The sequence below is a fragment of the Nilaparvata lugens genome, chromosome 7 (genome assembly GCF_014356525.2).
Source record: "Nilaparvata lugens isolate BPH chromosome 7, ASM1435652v1, whole genome shotgun sequence".
Classification (NCBI taxonomy): Eukaryota; Metazoa; Arthropoda; class Insecta; order Hemiptera; family Delphacidae; genus Nilaparvata; species Nilaparvata lugens.
In genome coordinates, this window is record NC_052510.1 from 32,313,157 (window position 1) to 32,330,158 (window position 17,002).

Genomic DNA, 17,002 nt, shown 5'->3' on the forward strand with positions numbered 1-17,002 from the left:
TCTATTAAACCTTTCAACTATGGAGGCTTTCTTATCAGTAAAAACATGATAATGTTTAATACTATATCTATCTAATAATGCTTTAACTTTTAAATTAAAGAATTCTGTTCCTTGATCTGTTTGGAACAGCTTAACTCCTTTATTTTTAGAAATAATTGGCTCGAGAGCGTTAAATACAGATTGGCTTGTCTTGTCTTTTAATGGTACACAATATGCAAATTTTGAAAAACAATTAATAACAGCTAAGATATATTTGTAACCCTTATTAAAACGTGATAAACTTGTCATCTCAATGAGATCGGCTTGAAGCAAGTCTTTTTCACTTTTCAACTCATATTTGCGAGTGGGATAGTTCACACGCGGCACGCTATGAAGCTCTAAAGCTAACTTAGATCTAATAATATTCATGATATTTACAACAGACAAATCAAAATCAGTGGTGTTGGATGATTGTCATGGGACATACTGACCAATCAGTTAGAGTGTTGTGGGCACTCTATAATGTCCGAATGGGAGAGTATCAACACCATTCTCAGCAATATACCTCTTATCATCATAAGGGCTCAAACAGATTTTTGCACATTCAACCTGATACATGGTGTGATTATACGATCTTAACATATTAAATTTTTCTACATGTTCACTACGTTCAAACAATGATTTCATATATAAATTAAAATTAAGCTTTCTACATTTTACTCCGCTCTGTACACCCTTTGCTATACATTTATTTACAAGTTCTTCATTCTCGTTACAAACTAAATATGAGTAAAGTTTGGATCTAAGTCCGAGAAATCTATGGACAGGCTTTGACCCGGTCTCATCCTTGAACTTTCCTACAACTTTATTTCTCTCCATGGAAAAGCAAGGGTGGGAAGGTGGATAGTTAGAAGTATCGAAAAGGGACAAATTTTCTCTAATCAACTGATACACATCTTCGACTTTAAGGTTTAGAAGAAAACTGTCGGTGTCAGTCATGCACAGTTCTATACGATCCCACGGTATAATTTTTTGTAATTTACAATAGAAAAAATCGTACATATGGAATTTACTCAACTCCAGTACACTGAAGCCGGAATAGACAGGCTTGTTCATTTTAAGTTCCAACTTACGAGAGAAAACCGCGATCACGTTCGGACTAATTATTTGCCAGCGTTTACATAGCGGGTTTGAAATGTACTTATCTAACCGTTTTTCATCCGTGATAATTTTAACATTCATTTGCTTACGACTACTCTGAATTGTCTTACCAAATATCAGATTGCAACAGGCCTTAAAGAAGGATATTTCAAATTTATTTTTCGCGTTCTGTCTATTCCGGATATTGAAGTCGATGTAGCTTTTCAGCCAGGGAGATTGGGAAAAGCTAATGACGCGATGCACTTTCAATAATTTCAAACCGAGCTGAAGGTAGAGCTTTAAATTGACATAGTGAACAATGTACTTTTCACGGTCGAAAAGTGTGTTCATGAGCTTTTTGGTTCCAGTTTGACCGTTCTCATTTGTTTGGTAGTTCGACAGCAATTCGCGCGGCGGGGTTTGGTGGAGAGGAGCAAGGGGGAAGCTCGCATGCTTATCATGTAACTCTTGGGGGTACTTGAGATCACATTCTATTATATACCCGGTTTCTGAATTGCTGTCCAAATTCGCGAAATCAAGGCTGGAAATTTCTTCCTCTGAGAGGAATTTGAAATTTCCAACAGGCAAGCTTCGGCTCATAGCTTCCGAGTATAAACTGTTTGCATCGATATAAAGCAGATAATTAGACGGTTTTGAAGGATCGTATGTTTCGGGTAGATGTTTGTTATTCGCCTCACAATAACGTTTACCGATAAATGAGACCCCGCCTCTCATTCCCGCCTCAAACATAAGATGCATGTCCGGATCTGTTAGTAATTCCAGTTCGACTTTAGTGTGTTTCAGCATGCAATTCCAGGTGAAGTGCGCGAGGGAAACAAAATGGGTCACATCGAGGCCGTATGAGCTAAAAAGCGTAGACCTCATGGATTCAAAAACTACTGCTAATAGCATTACGTCCAAACATAAATAAAAATCGTGATATTCACCCAGATTTTTCAGCTTGAATGTTGAGAACACTCTTTGCGCATGCTCATATTCTTCGCGAGACAGAGGTGTATCAGTTAAGTCGTTATGAAAACATTCGATGGGAGGAAGCGATGTTTCCGCGAATTTTTCGGGACAGCTCATGTACGAGTAGGGATATACTCCTTTTTTCAACAAGAGCTGTCTGTGTTCGCGAGGTGGATCATCAAACACCGAAAATAATCGTTCGAACTTCTTTTCCATGTCTGTACTCTCTACCAAATTACGCACCAATACTTCCAAGGATTCAGACATAAACTTGTAGGAATCTAAAAATTTAATTTTGCCTACTGAAAGTGTCAAAAATCTCTCTGACGTATTTGCGATGCAGGAAATTTCTTTTTTACATTTACCGAGCGATTTTAGAATAAAATGCGAATCAAAACCGGAGAAATTATGAAAATAACACGATATGTACTCCGGAGTACGAGCTGTTAAATTACAAGAAACATGTGCCGCACACAAGTAATTACCGGTTTCATGCGCGTGGTGACGACATTTAATATCGCTGTCTAAAAACGGTTCAGCACAAAGCCCGCAGTTTACTGAATTTTGAAATTCACGCTCTTGACTCTCGGATAAAGCTTGCATCGGAATTTCTCGTTTCATATCCTCATACAAAATGTCACCGAGATCTGTAATTTCCTGAAGAAATTTCTCCATGATTTTTTCGTCTAAACTACTCGATCTATGGAGTACAGGTCCGTGAGCGATTTCCCCGTTAACATCGATAACAACGAAACAATACCCGCAGGGAATATGACGCGCCGTTTTCTTTGTGTAACTACGAGTAATTTCATCAGAATCGGAATCATCATCATCATTATCGATATTAACAACGTATGTTTCTAAATCCGCGTAAATGGTGTACTTTTTCTTCAACGTCGCGCCTAGTTTCTTGAATTTAATTGTCTCTCCGCGTTTAGGATATGAAACGCGCTGAGATTCAAACTTGCAACAAAGTTCCACATGTTTCAACAAATTTGCTTTACCGTCTACATTTCGAGTTTTGTCTGATGTGAACCGGTGAAAACAGAAATTGCAAACATGTACTTGACCGTGGGATTTTGAAAGGTGGGAGAGAAGACGAGATAGCCCGTTTTTCCCGTTCGCGGTATTTACTAAACAGAAATGAGTTTTTCCTGCATCGCCTTTTAGCATTAAAAGATTAATTTGGTGTTTACGAGTGCGGAAAATGCTTGTACGGAAGGGGAAAAACTTTTTGTTGTCATACGCGATGACGTGAATTGCAATGTCCGGATTGAGTATTTCAAATTTCTTAATATCGCGTGTCGTCACCGGGAAATTTACACCTCGCGTATTAAGTGTGTGAGCAAACTTGCTCAAATACTTTACACTTAAGTCCGAGTTCCTTGGCTTCTGATGGAAATACGCGAGCACTGACCATAAAAAGCATTTTTCGTCAGAGAGATTTTTCACATTTATAATACATTTTTTGTTTTTCAAAAACTGGGGTGTTTGAATGAAACTGGATGTGTATATAGGATTAAATTTAATCACGTTCACATCCAGTGATTCAATTTTCTTTAGCACCCATCCACTCCCATGTCTTACGAAATTTTCAAAAGATGAGAGGATTTTTCTCACAGCTAACATGAAATGCTCATTAAACTCTTCATAGTTCTCAAGCACGTTTAGTGCTATGTTGGAGTAACTATGTAGATTTATTAGAGATGAGACAGAGTCACCAACCTGCTTGTCATCCATCACCACTAATTTATACAGCAAAACGTTGAGGACTATGAACCACTTTACATTCCCATCATAGCGTGCGGCATGTTCCCTAATTATATCGAAAACTCGACGTTTCGAGCTCTCGAGCACGCTGGTGATGTCGATATCCTCCTCATCGAGGCTGATGCGATGGCGGGCTGCTGCGGAATTGATACCACGTAGTCTGCGTTCCCTCGGCATGATTCTGAAAAAACAAAACGATCAGGATGAGATAGAGTACAACAACAACATGTTTAGTTGTGAATTGTCATTGGTAGAAGAAGGGTGTGTGAAAATGATATCTCAAGATCACATAATGTTGCATGAAAGATTAAGATTATTATCTTTTGATAAAAGATGGTTGAAATCTTCTCCGCATTTGTCCGCGGAAAACATGGCGAAAGAGGGATTTATATTCTCATCTCCACCAGACATTGTGCGATGTGTATTTTGTTCAATTTATTTGGGAAAATGGGAAGAAAGTGACATACCAGCAATAGAACATGCAAGGTACAGTCCAAACTGTAGAAGGAAAGATAATATAACAATTGAAGAGGAGAATTACGATAATAATATTCTACGAGAATATGAAGAAAGATATTCAACTTTTAATTGTGTAGAAGATTCATCCGTCCAAGGAGAGTACTTTGAAAAACTACCTCCACACCATCTACATTGTGACTTTTGTAAATCATTACGCAATAAAGCAGAGTATTTTGCGAGAAATGGTTATTTCTTACATAAAAATCCATTCTATCTGCAATGTGTCTATTGTAAATATATTATCGGTGAACCAATTGAAAAAGTAATTCATTTACCGTTTTGTTTATACGATGAGTGTGAGAAAGAAGAGCGGGGCTTGGATGTTCCGGATATAGCATATTCTAAAGATAAATCGCATGCATGCAGTATATTGTAGAAGGTTTTTTCTCCTCGGAGGAGAAAACCTGTCCTCGGAGGAGAAAAATAGTCATCGGAGGAGAAAACCTGTCCTCGGAGGAGAAAACCTCTCCTCGGAGGACTATTTTCCTCCTCAGAGGATAAAATCAAAGTAAAAATGTACTTACATGTAGTGCTTGATGCTGCGTGAATCTCCTCGAGTGTAGATAGCGGGCTACAGGTGTAGATAGCAGGATACAGGTGTAGATGATTATGCTATGATTGATTCCTCTCAGGTGACCGTCCTATGATTCCTCTCAGCTGTGTTGTCTCGACGAGAGCTCAACTGGTTATGAGGTTCGGAACTCGAGTTGAGAGGTGAGAAAATGCTGTGAAAACAATGAAATATTTAATAACTGAATCGAGAATGCTATTCCTCTATGTTGTGAAATATTTAATAACTGAATCGAGAATGCTATTCCTCTATGGTGTGAAATATTTATTAGAAATAGAGTGCTATAAAGTACAATAAATTATCGCTAGAGTGTGCTTTTCATAATAATAATAATAAGCTGGAGCAAGGTACTCTGTTAGTTGTGATCTTCTCTTTGCTGATACAACATCAAGCTAGTGTACTGAGATGGATAATGTGTTTGGTGTGGAGACTGAGTTAAAGTCTTCAGATTTGTTCGTTCAATTCATTATAGATAGACATTTTAATCAATTAAGTGAATACCATTCTGTTCCTTTAGAAAAAATGAGATATCAATATAAATTAAGTGAACTCTTGGACACGCACCTAGATATATTGGGACAGTTAGCAGAAAAAGGATGGACAAATCTACAATATTTAACTTTTGTGAGAGACTATGAAAAATTAGGAGTTTGGCATAGTGATAACTATAATCATATTCTTGTTTGTGATTTATACGGTTCATCATATGATAAATTCTGGGGCAATGGTGACTTCCCCGATTCATGGAGATGTCCGTGCGCGCATCTTAAAGACTCTATCGATAAAATTAAAAAAGTTATAATAGAAAACAATGCTCATTTAACAGAAGAACAATTAAATCAAGTTATCTGGAATTTTTTAGGAGATTCTGCAGATGAGACAGGCTTAGAACAGGATTGACAAAGAAAGATCAAAATCAAGTATGTGTGCAATATTGTAAATAAATGAAATGCAACAACTTTGCTACTGTTAAAATATTAAAATGTCATATTGATGATAGAAAACGCTGACAAGATTCATGTTTGAAAAATGAGATGCTCTTACTTTGATGTTGAAGGATCTAACATTGATTTGAATTATAAAATTAGAATCATGGGTTTTATTGGGGATTTCTAGCAATGTCTCATGCTAAGTTCTAGTCGAGATTTTTTTTTTTTCGTCTTCTAACACATGGATGCTATTCGAAAAATGATCGTGTGTGGCATACTTACAATCTGATAACGATCTGGGAGCACGTGTTGTTGTTGGGGGAGAAATTCGAATTTTTTTCGCCTTGTGGCACGCTCTCGCTCGCACGTGTCTGGAACAGAGAGAGAAACGAATGCTATATAAACACGAGCGATGAGAGGAAAATTACCATTTACATCAGAGACAACAGAGACTTCACACACACACGAGATGAGTTCACCGTCCTTTATCCTGCCGGATAGCCCGCCTCCGCAGCATGTGCTAAACTACTGGCAGCGCAAAGCTGCTGAGTCCTGTGCCAGCTCTTCTGCTGCTGCTGCCGCCTCCGCTCCTGCCTCCACTGCACCCGCTCCACACCGTCCAACATCACCAGGGGGCGAGATGGTGATTCCGGACAGCCCCATCCAACGCTTGCGTCCAGCAGCTACGTGGGCTCCGCGGCGTGCTGTGTTGACGACGCTGTCAAACAACATCAGGCAGAGGCAGGCGAAGAGGAAACTCGACTTCGAGGAGGGTGAAGTCAGCGGCGAAGAGGAGGATGGGGTGCTCCCTCAATCAAAGGTTAGTTTCAACAAATATTATTAACTTGTGTATGCACAGATTTTTTTCTGTGATTGATTGTTAAAAAATCTGTGCACATACGAGTCTTTGATTATTTGATATGAATATTATTTGATCTGAATATTATTTGAACTGATTAGAATGCAAGCAATATTTCCTCGAACTGATTAGAAATGGTATTATGAGATATTATCGTTTGAAGTATTCAATCATGCATAAATGTCACCAATATTATTTGAAGTGCTTGGAATGCAAAGGAAATTACGAACCGAATTGATGCTAAGGAAATATTATTTGAACTGCTTAGATATTATTATTATTATTTAAAGTAGCCACTCATGCAACATTGTTACCAATATTATTTGAAGTGCTTGGAATGTAAAGGAAATTACGAACCGAATTGATGCTAAGGAAATATTATTTGAACTGCTTAGATATTATTATTATTTAAAGTAGCCACTCATGCAACATTGTTACCAATATTATTTGAAGTGCTTGGAATGTAAAGGAAATATTATTCGAACCGAATTGATGCTAAGGAAATATTATTTGAACTGCTTAGATATTATTATTATTTAAAGTAGCCAATCATGCAACAATGTTACCAATATTATTTGAAGTGCTTGGAATGCAAAGGAAATATTATTCGAACCGAATTGATGCTAAGGAAATATTATTTGAACTGTTTAGATATTATTGTTAAAAGTACTCGATCATGCAACAATGATATTTCAATAACTGATATTACTCACTTTATGCAGAGAATTCGATGATAATCTGATGTAGAGATCTGAAACAAATAAGACACTAATCAAATATTTTTCAACAGAAACGTATGGTGGATGAGGACTCCTCTCTCGTACCCTTAATAAAGGAGGCTGAATTGGACTTTGTAGAACTCGTTAACAAACCACTACCCAAGCCATGGGTCCCGTTGCGAGAGTTAGAGGAGGATCAACCATACCGCATCGTCGCGGCGAGGGAGCACACAAACCAGCACGGGCGACGTATAATTTTAAAAATAATCAATGCAGGAAGCAAATGCGAGGTGTATCTCCCTCAAAGATTCGCTTCCTGCATTGATGCGGGAAAAATTCGGCATTTCAACGAAACGTGTAAAAATTATGTGTTAGTAGTAACACATAAGTGTCCAAATTGGACAGATATAAAAATTGTTAAAGCTTAACAATTTTTATATCTGTATACAATTTGGACACTTATGTGTTACGAATTGTATAGATGTATGTGAATAGTTGAATAGATCAATAAAATGTGTGCATATTTGATAAAAAATTGTTTTCAATTCTTACCTGTTGTTGTTGACGATGTTGATAAGTTTGTAATGAATATCACACAGAAGAAGAAGAAATGCTTCAGCTGCTCTGTTGTGAATGATAATTTAAATAAGGTGAGCCCGTCTTTTATAGTTTGTTGTGAGCATGCTCAGTAGACTCACCGCTAGAGGTAAGCGCTGCCAGCTTCTCGCCCCCTCCTTCTCGTGCTCCCACAGATGTGGGTGGCCCAGCATCATTTCTTCCCTTTTCAAATCACATTCACCTTTCAGATTTGAAATAATATTCTTATCATTCAAGCAATGTATCATAGCAATCTGACAGTATAGCATTAGATGTAGAAATATGAATTCACTTCCAACTCATTGGTTGAACATTAAACCAAATCAAGTTGATGTATTGATTAATTAATTAACCTCAGTTAATGTTCAACCATTGAGTTGAAAGGTAATGAAAAATGGTATGTAGGAGAAAAAAGCAGAGTTCGAGAAAAAAGCAGAGTTCGAGGAAACGGGGTAAAGGTATCTTGAGTTCAGCAGCAAGAGTTTTTAAAGGTTTGGCAGGTAATGTAACATCAACTATTCTAAATAAGGTAATTGATAACCTGGGGGAAGAATATCATATTCCCGGATACGAGTGGTGTGGCCCGGGCACGAAGGTTAATGAAAGGTTAAAGAGAGGTGATCAAGGTATAAATTCGTTAGATAAAGCTTGCAAGGCCCACGATATAGCCTATACTCAAAATAGTGATAATAAAACTCGGGCGGTAGCTGACAGGGCTCTAGCGAACGCTGCATGGGACATTTTCAAAAATCCTCAAACACCCCTTGCCGAGAAAGCACTTAGCTATCTTGTTACAAACGTTATGAAAGCTAAAGCGGCGTTTGGTGGGACTTTGAGAAAGAAGAAGAAGAAGAAGGGGGAGAGGAGAAGTTATAGTAACGATATTAGACGCAAAGCTATAGCTCAGTTGAAAAAGCATATTGCAGGAAAAGGATATTTTTTGAAGCCTTTTCCTAAAAGTGGTGGCAGACTTCTACCCCCACCCCCACCAGCATCATATGGAGTGAGTTTATTCCCTCAAGTTAAGAAACGTAGAACAACAACAAAGAAGAGTAGGAAGAAGAAGAAGAAGAAGACATGAATATTGAAGGAGAATTGAGTAATTATGATTTGATTGATTGGTCGAAATTATTACAGATTCGGTTAAGAGGCATATATATGCTAGATGCATTACCCAAAAAAATTCTAAAAAACGAGAATGCCATTGTGAATTTAGCAAGGGAAAGCGAGGATGGGACACATTGGGTAGCATATAAGAAAATTGGTTCTAATGTTTGGTATTTTGATCCAATTGGAAATTTACAACCTCCATACGAATTGGACAAATATTGGAAAAAAGAAAATGGAGTAAATATATTTTATAATGTAGAGCATATGCAACCATTAAATAGCGATTTTTGTGGTCATCTTACATTATTGTTTCTTGCAAATCAGTTGTAATTAAGTGATTGTGGTGAACACACAAGATGGTGGTTATTACATTACGATCTAACACAAGTGATCTCTATGAACATTTACAAGAAATTATAGAATTGGATAAAAATCGTGAATGGGAAATTGGATTGATTAATTTTTCCAGTTACAATAGTATTGCAAACATTAACAAAGGAACAAATTCCAGCTTCAAATATGGTGATAGATTAATCGAGTTGGATACTGGTGCATATGAAGTTGAGGATATTATAAAATCTTTAAAGAATAAATTGAATATTGATGACAAGAAGAATAAACTTATTATACGTGCAAACGTAAATACTATGAAGATTGAAATTCATTCTGATAAAGCCATTGATTTAACACGTTCTGATTCGATTGCTAAGATACTTGGTTTTGATAATGTTGTTTTGCAGCCAAATAAATGGCATTATTCCAAACATTTGGTTAACATAACAAGCGTTGACAGTATTCTTGTTGAGTGTAATTTAGCTTGCGGCAGTTACTCTGAGGGAAAACAAAAACATGTAATCTACGAATTTTTACCAAAGGTTCCTAGCGGTTATTTAATAAACGAAGTACCATCACCGATTATTTATGTACCTTTGAATACACATCGAATTCAAACTATTAATGTAAAGGTAACGGACCAGAACGGATCGTTTATTGATTTCCGCGGAGATACAATTACAATTAGGTTGCACATACGTGAAAAGTAATGGGTTATCTTATTTTCAACCCACGTTCGAATAAGACCAATCAAGTCATTAGAGAAAGGAACGCGATAGCGACAACACCTAAAAACAAACGTGCTTTGTCGGCTAAAAGCGCGAGAATATTAGAAAAGTTGGGTTTTATAGTCGATTGGCGACATGTTAGGCGGGGGAGCGGCAGCAATTAGTGAAATTCTGGATGTGGAGACAGACCTTCAGTTTTATAATGATATTACTAAATTCCAATTTCACACTCATACAGTTTATTCGGGACAGGAAATAAAAAACTCTGACGAGGCACGTATTGGCATAAATTCTTTAGATGTCTATTCTTTACCTTGTAAATCATTCATATTGATTGAGGGAACAGTTAACTGTACAAAACCGGGAAAAGACCCAGCCGATACACCAGTTGCAGCAGACTATAAATTAAGCAGTAACGTAATCGGTAACCTTTTTGACGAAATACGATATGAATTAGCAGGTCAGCAAATTTCTAAATCAAGATTGATTGGATTAACATCCACAATTAAAGCTATATTGGTGAAAAATACTCTCGATAAAAACACATATCACTTGGCTGGTTTTGACAGAGCAGGATATGAGCTAACGGATAATACATTCACTTTCTGTGTTCCGCTGAAATTAATCCTCCCGTTTTTTGAAGATTTTCAAAGAATAATTTTAAATTTGAAACAGGAACTCGTCTTATTGAGGTCACCGACAGATCTAAATTGTGTTGAGTCTCAAAGCGGAACAAACGTTAGTGTGAAAATTACAAAACTGCAATGGCGCATGCCCTACATAACTTTAGAAGATCATGTAAGACTGAAATTTTTGAGACTGCTCGATGCTGACACTCCACTGAAATTAGGTTTCCGCCATTGGGAAATTTGTGAATTACCAAATTTGCAAAATTCACTTAACCATTCTTGGGCAGTTCGTACCACATCGAGTTTTGATAGTCCAAAATACGTTATAATTGCATTTCAAACTGATCGTAAGAATAAAATAAAAAAATCAATATCTAATTTCGATAGCTGCGGTATTTACAATGTTAAAGTATATTTGAACAGTGAGTATTATCCATATGAAAATCTGCTAGGTAAGAAGGAGGTTTTATACCGGATGTTCTTGGATTTCGCGCCCTCGTATTATAATCATTCAATCAATAGCGAACTCGGAACAGAAATCGATTTTAAAACATTTTGTGAATCAACACCGCTGATTGTTGTAGATTGTTCACACCAACCAAGTCATTTGAAATCATCGACAGATGTTCGTATTGAAATGGAATTTAAAAGTGCAGTACCTGCAAATACTTCCGCGTATTGCGTTTTAATTAGCGATCGTGTGATGGAATACACACCTCTCACGAGTATGGTGAAAGAAGTTCAGTAATTTGTTGATAGAGTGCATCACTGCAGGTTATATAAGGTGTGTACTGCGACAAATGTAAGCCATTATCAGTTTCACCTTTGAACAGCCAACATGTCCTATTCTTTGTGTTCTGATATTTTGGACAAGCCACAAACTCGCTCTATTGGTATTCAGTGCGATCTTGATAGTTTCTATTATGAAGCAAGGTGCAGTACGCCGAAGCCGCTGGAGGTGGAGGAGGAGGGGAGAGACGAAGGATTACCGAAGCCGCTGCAGGTGGAGGAGGACAAAGGAGGATTCGAGGAGTCCGCCGCCGCTGAGGGGAGAGACAAAGCCCGCGAAGAGAAAGAAGGTCAAGCGAGTGCTAAAATTGCTACGGTTGATCTTCACTGGTTTAAACAAGATTGTAATCAAATTATTGTGAAAGAACTTGCCATAATTGATCAGTTTAATAATTATATTGTGTTCCATTTCAAATCACCATTTGCAAAGACAGAATTGAGTGCAAAATTGTATAACGATGTAACATGGTTAGAACGTCACTATCATAAAATAAAATGGGAAGATGGAGATTTAGAATACAGTGAGTCATTAATACGTGATTACCTTGCAGCTTATGAGAAAATTTTCACAAAAGGAACTGAGAAAGCAAAGTTTTTAAGAAGATTGCATAGCAACGTACAATGCATACCAGAGGATTTTCCAAAACCTGATTTCAGCTTTTTCACTAGTTCATGGTGTTATGCTGCATGCAACATTCATAAAAATAAACCACATTCTCGCTGTGCGTTATTCTCTGCTCAACATTATAATTCTTTGTTGTTTAAAAATATGTATCAAACAAATAATTTCTTGTGCGAAAACAATCGAATGCAAAGTATGAAAATGGCTCCAATGTACACAAATTCACAGAAAAGAAACTTTGCTCGTTATGGATTCTTCTACAACGGAAAGGATCTACAGTGTGTTTATTGCCTGCATGCATTGAGACTGCATAAAGCGCGTACATGTTGTCTATCGTCAATTGATGAAGAAAGACCACTTAATTACTCTATAATAGTTCCTGCCTACACTTAGTTTTCTTCATTCGCTCAACAACATGGATCCGAGAAAGTGGTTGGCTCCCGACAACGAATTGGAAGTGAGGTTAAAAAACTGTATTGATTGGTACGATGAGTGTGAAAGTGCAATTAGGAAATCAACTCCTGAAAATTATAGTTTGGCGAAGCAATTGAAAGACATTTTTCTAAGCACGGTGAATTTAAATGATATAAGAGACTATCTATGTTATTATCGTCCTCATAATTTATGTATAGATAAGCTAATTAGAATTGAAGATGAAGTTATGTATTGTTGTAGTGAAATGTGTAAATAAACGTTTTCTGCCTTCAAATGATTTTTCATTCCGATATCCCATTCACGTTTTTTAGTTTAGTTGCTGCTTAGAGCTAGAGCAGACAGCACGTGTGGGGTAATCTTTAGTGCACGTGCGCCTATAACACGTGCATCTCATCAATTTAGAATTCTTTCCCCCTCATTCGAGTCACGTCAAACATCTGCGAGATGCAGTGTTATGGTTTTTCAAAATTCAAAAAATTATCTCGTCTCTTGATGTCAATTTCATTTAATGAATTTGATTCAATTGCGAAGAATATTAAATTTTCAACAGGATGTCAAGATGTTGATTTACCGTTAACAAAAACAGAAAATGTACACTTTTCGATTCTATCTGAGATTTTCGAACTGCTCAATATTCTAGACAGCGGTCATCTACATTATGATTGTACAAATGATTCGTCATTATCTGTTGTTAAAAATTCTGATGAACTTTGGAAATGCTTGTACGATATTGCAGATAAAAAATGTAAAAGAACGTAGAGATTTATAGCATTAGATGAGAGAGAATTTCTCAATTCAATTAGATGTAGAGAGAGTCATTGACCTCACTTTGGATTAGAGTAATATGGATTCACTTTAATCTGACACCAAGGGAATTTTTTCCCTCTCATCTATACTGGGAGAGAATTTCTCAATTGATTCTTATCTCCTTTCCTTTCGCAAAGGGTGCGGGAAAGAGATGGCACGAGTAAAAGAAGGAGATCTCTATCTCTTGAGCCTGTCATCGTAGTATATCATTGGAGCGAAATGGATTCACTTCAATTTGTCAGTATAGCATTAGATGTAGAAATATGAATTCGCTTTAATCTGACACCAAAGGAATTTCTCAAAGTGAGTCTGGCATTAGAGCGAAATGCATTCACTTCAATCTGTCAGTATAGCATTAGATGTAGAAATATGAATTCACTTTAATTTGACACCAAAGGAATTTTTCCCTCTCAAAGAGATTTTTTCCCCACATCTATCATTCACCTCAATCTGTCAGTATAGCATTAGATGTAGAAATATGGATTCACTTCAATTTGACAGTAGAGAGAGAGGGAATTTTTCCTCCTAAAAGGGAAATTTTTTTTCCCTCACCTGGAGAGAGAGAGAGAGATATCTTACCCCCCTCACCTCCACTGGACAGGGGGAAGGGGAAATCTATTTTTAGAAAGAGAGAGAAAGATATATCTCCCTCTCTCTCTCTCCCCCTCACCTCCACTGGACAGGGGGAAGGGAAAATCTATTTTTAGAACACCCCCCGCCCTACAGGCGGGGGGAAGGGGAGGAGGGATAGACGAGGGGGGGGAGGGGGGAGGGGGATTTCGAGCAAAAAAGTGCGTCAGTTTTCCCAATCCTTCTCTACTTGAGTGTACTCTGAATCCTTCAATGACCGGGAGTTGTGTCTGAGGTTGAAGGTGGTTAATCTCAGACACTGGAAGCTCCACAATTCAACACACACTTGGACGAGTGTTGTTCGACTTTTTCAAAGAGTATGGGCATCAACCTGCCTGTTACAACCAGCAGCAATCAGGTTTTGGTCAAACCTGACTACATCTTGGTATATCATCACTGGAACCTCGAAACGTGAGAGGACCTCAAGAAAGGCTAGGGAAAGCCTTTGCGAGAACTCCGAGATCGATCCGGGCCCCAGGAAGACACCCGGTGCCCAAGGACTTGGACTTAGTGCTCAGGAGAGAAGTCCGGGGCGCGGGCTCCCGCAGCTTGCCGATTCAATCCGGAATCGCAAGAGGACCTTGAGAAAGGCTAGGGGGAGCCTTTGCGAGAACTCCGAGACCAATCCGGACCCCAGGAAGAAACCCGGTGCCCGAGGATTAGGACTTGGAGAAGTCTGGTGCTCAGGCTCCCACAGCTTGCTGATTCAATCTGGAATCGCAAGAGTACCTCGAGAAAGGCTAGGGAAAGCCTTTGTGGGAACTCCGAGATCGATCCGGGCCCCAGGGAGACACCCGGTGACCAAGGACTTGGACTTAGAGCTCAGTAGAGAAGTCCAGTGCACAGGCTCTCGTAGCTTGCTGATACAATCAGGGATCCAAAGAGGACCTCAAGAAAGGCTGAGGAAAGCCTTTGCAAGAACTCCGAGACCGATCCAGACCCCAGGAAGACACCCAGTGCCTGAAGACTAGGACTCAGAGAAGTCCGGTGCACGGGCTCCCACAGCTTGTCGATTTCATATGGAATCGCAAGAGGACCTCAAGAAAGGCTAGGGAAAGCCTTTGCAAGAGCTCCGAGACCGATCCAGACCCCAGGAAGACACCCAGTGCCCGAAGACTAGGACTCAGAGAAGTCCGGTGCGCAGGCTTTCGCAGCTTGCCAATACAATCTGGAATCACAAGAGGACCTCAAGGAAGGCTAGAGAAAGCCTTTGCGAGAACTTCGAGACCAATCTGGACCCCAGAAAGACACCTGGTGCATGAAGACTAGGACTTAGAGAAGTCCAGTGCATGGGCTCTCGCAGCTGGCCGATACCATCCGGAATCACAAGAGGACCTCAATAAAGGCTAGGGAAGGTCTTTGCGAGAACTCCGAGACTGATCCGGACCCCAGGAAGTCACCCGGTGCCCAAGGATTAGGACTTAGAGAAGTCCGGTGCGCGGGCTCTCGCAGCTTGTCGATTCAATCCGGAATCGCAAGAGGACCTCGAGAGAGGCTAGGGAAAGCCTTTGCGAGAACCCCGAGTTCAATCCGGAGCCCTGTAGAACACCCGGCTCCCGAGAATAGTAACCCGGTGACCAACTCCAGTTAATAGATCTAAGACACACAAGAGGTCATGTTGTGGCAATCGGGAACGTTATTCCCGTCACAGAGACCTCCTTCACTGCAGACACCACAGCAATCCTACTCTTTTCACTCCACTCCCAACCCTGTTTGGCAGTGCGAAAGCATGGCCCCTCTCACCTGAAAGAGGGAAACATTTCTCTAAAGTACTCAAGGCCCTATTTCAACCCTCGACTCAAATGAGGGTGGGTGGCGGACACCCCACCAAGACTCCTGTCCCCTGCTGCGGCCCACCCCAGATGCCGACAGAGTCTAGCCGGCCCAGAGCAACATTGGGAATTCCAGTAGAAGAAGGTGTGGGCAAAAATCTACTCAGAAGATTTGGTGTCAGAAGTGCCACATTGGGCGCCAATCTTCTGAGTAGATTTTTGCCCACACCCTCTTCTACTGGAATTCTCAGTGTTGCTCTGGGCTGGCTAGACTCTGTCGGCATCTGGGGTGGGCCGCAGCAGGAGACAGGAGTCTTGGTGGGGTGTCCGCCAACCACCCTCATTTGAGTCGGGGGTTGAAATAGGGCCATGAGTACAGAAGAGAAGTGTAATCACACCAGAGAAGACAAGGAGGCTTGAGAGGATAGCAGTGATCCAGGAGTGTCCTGGGTCTACAAACTCCACCGGAATGAAGCAGTGTAACTAGCAGCGACAGCAGGGCTACCCACAATGGGTACAATGGCGGAGCTGAAAAAAGTTCTCGTGGACCATCACAGGAAGATGGCAGGCGAAACCAACAGTCCGAACCAGGCTAGCAATGGAGCTAGTACAAGCTATCATGAGACGGAAGGAGCAACGTCTTTGTGGCCTCCTGTAGAGGAGGATCATCAGGAGTCTTCTAGACTCGAAAAACTGCCCGAGGAGGCGTCACCAGCTTCAGATGGCGAGTCATGCCATTCATGGGTGTACCAATTGCAGAGCAGAGATGCTGTCGATTTGCTCCTGGACTTGGTGCCCACAGATGGCACCTGTTCCGAGTTGCAGAGAGTGTTAACAGAGGAGCGGCAGCAATGTCTCACAATGCTACCACTGCCTCCAGGTGAAGAGGCTGTGGTACAACCAGCACTGCCAAGATCAATGCCGGCACATGCTGGTTCACTGTATCATGCGAGACCTTTATTAGTGAGACCAGAGGCGTCATTGGCTCATCAGTACAGGTCCCGACATGCACCGCGCTCACCGAGCCAAGCTGCAGACCCTCACACTCCATTTATGGACCCAGGGACGGTGTGTGATAAAGTTCGGGGATGG

The 17,002-nt window shown here is 39.9% G+C and overlaps 1 protein-coding gene across 1 annotated transcript; it reads left to right on the forward strand.

Moving 5' to 3' along the window:
* Positions 1-5,933: 5,933 nt before the first annotated feature.
* Positions 5,934-8,270, forward strand: LOC111058634. Its single transcript, XM_039432568.1, has 2 exons — positions 5,934-6,700; positions 7,530-8,270. The coding sequence occupies exons 1-2, from the start codon at positions 6,293-6,295 to the stop codon at positions 7,884-7,886; spliced, it is 765 nt and encodes a 254-aa protein (XP_039288502.1). The 5' UTR covers positions 5,934-6,292; the 3' UTR covers positions 7,887-8,270.
* Positions 8,271-17,002: the final 8,732 nt, after the last annotated feature.

What these genes read in the sequence shown, in the direction of transcription:
- LOC111058634 (XM_039432568.1), top strand. Translation starts at nt 6,293, where the DNA reads ATGAGAGGAAAATTACCATTTACATCAGAGACAACAGAGACTTCACAC. An exon ending in GGGTGCTCCCTCAATCAAAG is followed by an intron (nt 6,701 to 7,529) that starts GTTAGTTTCAAC and finishes ATTTTTCAACAG; the next exon opens with AAACGTATGGTGGATGAGGA.